The sequence below is a fragment of the Oryza glaberrima genome, chromosome 8, assembly GCF_000147395.1.
Source record: "Oryza glaberrima chromosome 8, OglaRS2, whole genome shotgun sequence".
NCBI lineage: Eukaryota > Viridiplantae > Streptophyta > Magnoliopsida > Poales > Poaceae > Oryza > Oryza glaberrima.
Genome location: NC_068333.1, coordinates 24,932,486 through 24,938,231, shown reverse-complemented (window position 1 = coordinate 24,938,231; position 5,746 = coordinate 24,932,486). Strand labels below are relative to the sequence as shown.

The 5,746-nt window shown below is 44.5% G+C and overlaps 1 protein-coding gene across 1 annotated transcript; it reads right to left on the bottom strand.

The window, feature by feature from the left end:
* Positions 1-3,045: 3,045 nt before the first annotated feature.
* Positions 3,046-5,415, bottom strand: LOC127781239 (probable 2-oxoglutarate-dependent dioxygenase SLC1). Its single transcript, XM_052308169.1, has 2 exons — positions 4,366-5,415; positions 3,046-3,976 (listed from the first exon to the last, which is right to left on the bottom strand). The coding sequence occupies exons 1-2, from the start codon at positions 5,269-5,271 to the stop codon at positions 3,731-3,733; spliced, it is 1,152 nt and encodes a 383-aa protein (XP_052164129.1). The 5' UTR covers positions 5,272-5,415; the 3' UTR covers positions 3,046-3,730.
* Between the last annotated feature and the right edge of the window lie 331 nt (positions 5,416-5,746).

Below are 5,746 nucleotides of genomic sequence, written 5' to 3'. Positions count from 1 at the left end.
AATTGGCTGCACTTTACGATGGTTAGTGAAATAGACTTAGTGCTTTGTCAATTGAACAACATACTTTATTTATATTTTTGTTGACCTGCTCTTTTGTCTTGAAATATAGGTCGTTATGCTGAAGGAAGGACTCGCCGTGGCATGGACTATTATGCAAGCAAGGCACATAATGCTTTTATTTCTGTTGATGAGAAGGTTGATTCTTATCAGACGGCATCACCTAGTTTACAAGGTCCAGGTGAATCTGGTTTGTGTTTCTCTATTGAAGAAGAGGTTGAGGACAAAAAATTGGATTCTGCCCAGCAGCCATCAACACCTGTGCAACACATTAAATCCACACCAATGCCCACACAATCTTTTCACGAGAAGCCTAGCAATAAACGTCCAAAAAAACAGAAGATAACTACTGAACCTGTTGATGGATTTCATGAGAAATACCTACAATTGAAGAAGGAAGAAATAGACCGCTTTGCAGCTATTGAGGAGAAGAAACTAGAGGATCCGTACAGCATTAACAAGTGCATCACAGCTCTTGAAGGGTTAGATGGTCTACAAACGAGTGACATTCTAATGGCATCAAATATATTCCAATCAAAGGATAATAGGGAAATTTTCCTATCATATTCTAGTGATGCACTACGGTTGGCTTGGATTACAAGGGAGATTGCACGTACCAACCCAAATTATCAGTTATAGAACTAGTACCTTTGGTCAGATTGCAGGAATGTTAATATTTTGGTCAGCTTGCAGCAACCCGGTATAGCATATTTTGGTTGCAGTGGTTAGAATATATTGGTCGGACCGCAGGAGCCCAGGTTAGCATATTTTGGTTATGTTGTGGTTAGCACATTTTGGTCAGACTGCAGGAGCCCAGGTTAGCGTATTTTGGTTATGTGGTGGTTACCATATTTATTCAGACTACATCAATGCTAATATACTGAGTAGGAAAAACTTATGAATAGATATATTAATGCAGTACAACATTAATATTCCAAGTACATGGGATGGTAATACAACTTGCAAGCCTCATCACTGTGTTCCTATCTTAAAGTTCTCCGTGATACGTACTGATCCCACATTTGTCGTGCTATGTTATCTCGCATTTGATTTCCTGCTTCCCTAGAGTTATTAAATTCTTGTATATCAGCTTGGTAGTCATCGTCTCCATCTGGCACATCAACAATCTTGTCTTGATCAATATCCATGGTAGCATTACTAGGCCAAGTCATATTTCCATTCTGTAGGCGTATAAAGTTATGTAGAATAGCACATGCAACAGATATGTCAACCTGTTTTTCTTTTGGAAAATGTGAAGCAACTTTCAGTATAGGAAATCTCATTTTCCATATGCCAATAATTCTCTCAACATGATTCCGAAGTTGAGCATGTCGAAGATTAAATAATTCCTTGTAATTTTGTGGCTTTTGACGAGCTCTTCCTTGTTCTTTTAAATGATACCTAGTACCACGATATGGAGCTAGAAATTGCGGTGTATTTGCATAACCAGCATCTACGAGATAAAATTTACCACCAGGAACTTGAAAACCATGATTAAGTGCATCATGTAAAACTCTTGCATCTGAAGCTGATCCCTCCCATCCAGGATGTATATGCACAAACTTCAAATCAAAATCACAAGCAACCATACAATTTTGAGAGATTGTTTGCTTCCTATTTCTATATGGCTCTTGCTCATCCAATGGAAGTTTCATAGGGATATGAGTACCATCTATAGCACCAATACAATTCTACACAAGACATGTCAAAGTTATTTTTGTCCAGTTCATGAAAAAATAGGATATTCAAAATATGAAATCAGAACAACTTAACAAGTGGCCATACCTGAAAAAGGGGTAAAATTGTGGTTTCCTCAAGATTGGATGTGGGTGTAGGGATGGTGCACGAATGTAGACAGATGTGAGATTTGTGATTGCTTCCAGCACTGCTTTGAAATATCTATGTATTGTATCTGGACTATGCTGAAACCAATCTTGAAGTGTTTCATTGGTTGCATTTTTTGCCACTGTATATAAGAATATAGCAATCTGCTCTTCTACTGAAACATATATTGTGTCAGTTAGGTACTCTTTCTCACGTAACTTATTGACTAGTGCATGAAAAATGTCGACCTCCATACGGAAGTTTCTTTTGCATAATCTTTCATGTCCTGTTAAAATCTCATGTACACGGCAACCCCCTATAAGTTTTGACGTGTGCATTGGTCTCCTAATACAAGATGATTGTGATGAATCTTCTAAAGTAGGCAGAACAAAATGAATGAACTCATCATCACTTTCTGATATACGTCGGTAGCTTGGATTCATGGTGTGCAGATGCTACCAAACTGATGCTGTAAACTCAAATAGAAGAGAGCCAAAAATCAAGACTTTTGCTGAGGAAAAAACAATTTTGGTGCACCAGATGAACAAGTAGTACCTTGTTGTTACACGAGCAAGTAACGGCTAGCTATGGTGGCTAGACGATGAGTAAAGCTTCTGGAAAAATTATGCAGATAGTGAAGAGAAGAACAAAGGATCAGCAAGCTTCTTCCACAGTTGATGAGCAAATAGAAAGAACAGGGGAGAATGGTGCACAAGGCTAACGAGGGCTATTTATGCACTTCAAAGCTAACGGCTAGTTGAGGGCCGATGTCAGTTGATGCAAACTTAAAAAAATATATTTCAAATGGCAGATTTCCTACACTTCTCCTGTGGTGTATCCGAATGCACATTTTTTTTTTCAATTCCTGAGGTTTAGTTTCCCATAGGATTGAACTCCACAACCATCTCTATTCCTTCATTTTTCCTAATCCTATGAATGAAAAAATCCTTTAAAACAAATAAGCCCTTAGGTGGAAATTAATATCCGCTTAGCTTAACTTATCGATCGAGTGAGCAGTTGAGATACGGCCGAGTCGAATAATATTTCATCCATGCATACTCATCGATCCAGTCTGTCCACAATATATATATATTCTGAGATCGATCATATAAACAACATAGGAATGACAAATAAGCATGAACTCAGATAGTGCTGTACTGAAGCTTTAATTAGATGCACACTCTTTCGGAATATATATATATGATGACGTACATGATTCAGTACTATGTACGTCAAGGTACAATCACGTTGACTTTGAAAAGTCAAAACAACAACTTACTATTTTAATAACTAGAAAAAAAATATACTACATGCATACATACGCAAACCCACGGCTGGCTTTGGCTTTTTCAGACGACCAATCGATCGATGAGAACAAGACAACTTAATTATAGTATACTCTCATATGTATGGATATTATTAGCTAGTCAACGCGCGCCAATCGAATTGTTGGGAAGGCAATTAAGCTGAAAAGCTAGGTTTGACCGGTCAAATCCTGCCTCTGCCTCGTTCAGGGAGTTGGGCCCTGCTGTTGACTTGTTCTCTTGTCGATCAATCGATCGATTGATTTGATTTAATTTTACTCCGGCAATTAAGCTGCTAACAGCAAGCTAGCTATATAGGTGAATATAGTAGTTATATAATTAATTAAGTGAGATCGAGATTGATCAATCATATCGATGATCTGTGGGCTGTGTTTGGAGCTAACTTAGCCAAGGCAATTCCGCAATTATAATTACCGGGGGTGGATCATGAGTAGTAGTAGCTAATATAATTATAATTATAATTACAGGAGTACTCCGATCCAGTTAATTATAGTGTAGAGATGATCCAATTAAGAATGGATCGATCAGTAGAGCCTCCTGGAGTGGAGGAAGGACTTGTGGTTGCCGGCGGCGGAGGCGAGGTAGGCGAGGAAGGTGGCGAGGTCGGTGTCCATGTAGCGGCGCGGGTGGCGGTCGTCGATGAGCTCCGGCGCCGGCGATACCACCCTCTCCGGCGCCACGCTGTGGAACGACGCCACCGACACCCGTAGCCTCCTCGAGTTCACCTTCACCCTGTGCAGCACGCTCCTGTACCGTCCATTGCTCAATATCTGCATCCATATCCCCATCATTTCAATTTCATTTCATTTAGCCACTACTAGTAAAATAATATTATTGCAACTATAAACTGTAGCTTTGGCTGCTGATCTGAGTTGCATATATATGCAAGTCGTATTAAAATACTTTAATTTAAGGAAGGATATTTTGCAGTGACAAGATCGATCGATCGAGTTTATTTGTCATGTGTGACGTGTGTGACACATGCAGCAAAACTAGAGGTCGTCCCACGATACTGAAAAGACGAATTATTATCAGTACAAATTACTAATTTGGAGGCTTAGGTTTTGCCACGTACTTGGACAGCGACGACTAATACTAGTCTACTGCGTACAGTAGCTAGCTACCTAGTTAGCTGAAAAGTAAGTAAGTACGTACGTACCTCCAAGTGGTCGCCGACGTTGACGACGAAGGAGCCCGGGAGCGGGTCGACGGTGAGCCACTCACCGGCGTGCATCACCTGGAGTCCGGCCACCTCGTCCTGGAGCACCAGCGTGAGGAAGCCGTAGTCCGAGTGCGGCGGCATCCCCAACGTCAGCTCCGGCTGCGGGCACTCCGGGTAGCAGTTCACCGTCATCATCTGTGTCCCCGCCGCCAGGTCCTCCATCACGCCGCCGCCGCCCACGCCCAGCGCCTCCAGCGCCGCCTCCATCACCTCCATGAACACGCGCTGGTTCGCCTCCGCGTACCTCGACGCCACCTCCCGCAGGTCGGCCGGCGAGGTGGGCCATGACTCGACGACGGCGGCGAGCGGCATGCAGGCGAGCTTGAGGAAGTCGCGCCAGCACAGCACGGCGTCCCTCACCTGGTTGAAGCTGGTGCCGTACCTCACCGGCGCCCGCACGTCGGCGGACATGTACCGCTCCCGCTCCGGCTGCGGCAGCTCGAAGAAGCGGCGCGCCACGTCGAGCATGCCACCCACCACCTCGCCGCCCACGCCGTGGTTCACCACCTGGAAGAACCCGTACTCCCGGCACGCCGCGTCCAGCGTCCGGAGCACCGCGCCGCGCTCCGAGGGGACGCGGAGGCGCGACAGGTCCACCACGGGGAGCTTCACTGACCCCCCGGCGGCGGCGGCGGCGCCGGCGGCTTGGCCAGGGCGGTCGGAGGCCGGGAGGACGTAGTTGCCGGGAAGCCTGGTAATGCCGCTGTTGCACAGGTGCCGGACGCCTCGCCGGCAGTAGTACTCGCGGCTGTCGTCCACGCCGCCGTCGCCATCCTCCGCCGCCGCTCTCTTGCTGCCCATCTGCTGCTGCTCTCCGGCATTGACCAAGTCAACGATCGCCATTCTAGCCAGTAGCTTAATTAGTGGTCGCTTTTCCGGCAAAATTTGAAGCGCAAGTGCACTTGTACTTAGCTAAGCCTAAGCCTAAGCTACTTAGCTATGTTTGTGGTGTCGTCTGTCTGTAGCTGGATTGCTACACAAATTAGCTGTTTGCTTTGTGCAAATGGAGGGCAAGTGTTGTGCTACTTATATAGGCAGCATATGCAGGCAACGAGTGCTAGTTAATTATATTAGTGGTCACATGTAAATTGATTAAACTAGCTAGCTAGTGACGAAACCGGCAACGAGATGGAGAGCTAGTGGTTTTCATCGTATCATTTTCCTGCTGGTTGCTGCCTGAAGGCTACCTCGATTCAATTCTCTCTCTTGCTTTGTTTAGTTTCTTTTTTTTTCTTTTCCCAATCAATTCGTGCGGGTCTTGATCGATATGAGCGTCACATTCCGTTGACCCGTACTAGTTTTAATCTATCTTCAATTG

Excerpts from the sequence above, each read along its gene's own strand:
- LOC127781239 (XM_052308169.1), bottom strand. The coding sequence starts at position 5,271 with ATGGCGATCGTTGACTTGGTCAATGCCGGAGAGCAGCAGCAGATGGGC. Across the intron at positions 3,977-4,365 it reads ACGTCGGCGACCACTTGGAG|ATATTGAGCAATGGACGGTA; the intron begins GTACGTACGTAC and ends ATATGGATGCAG.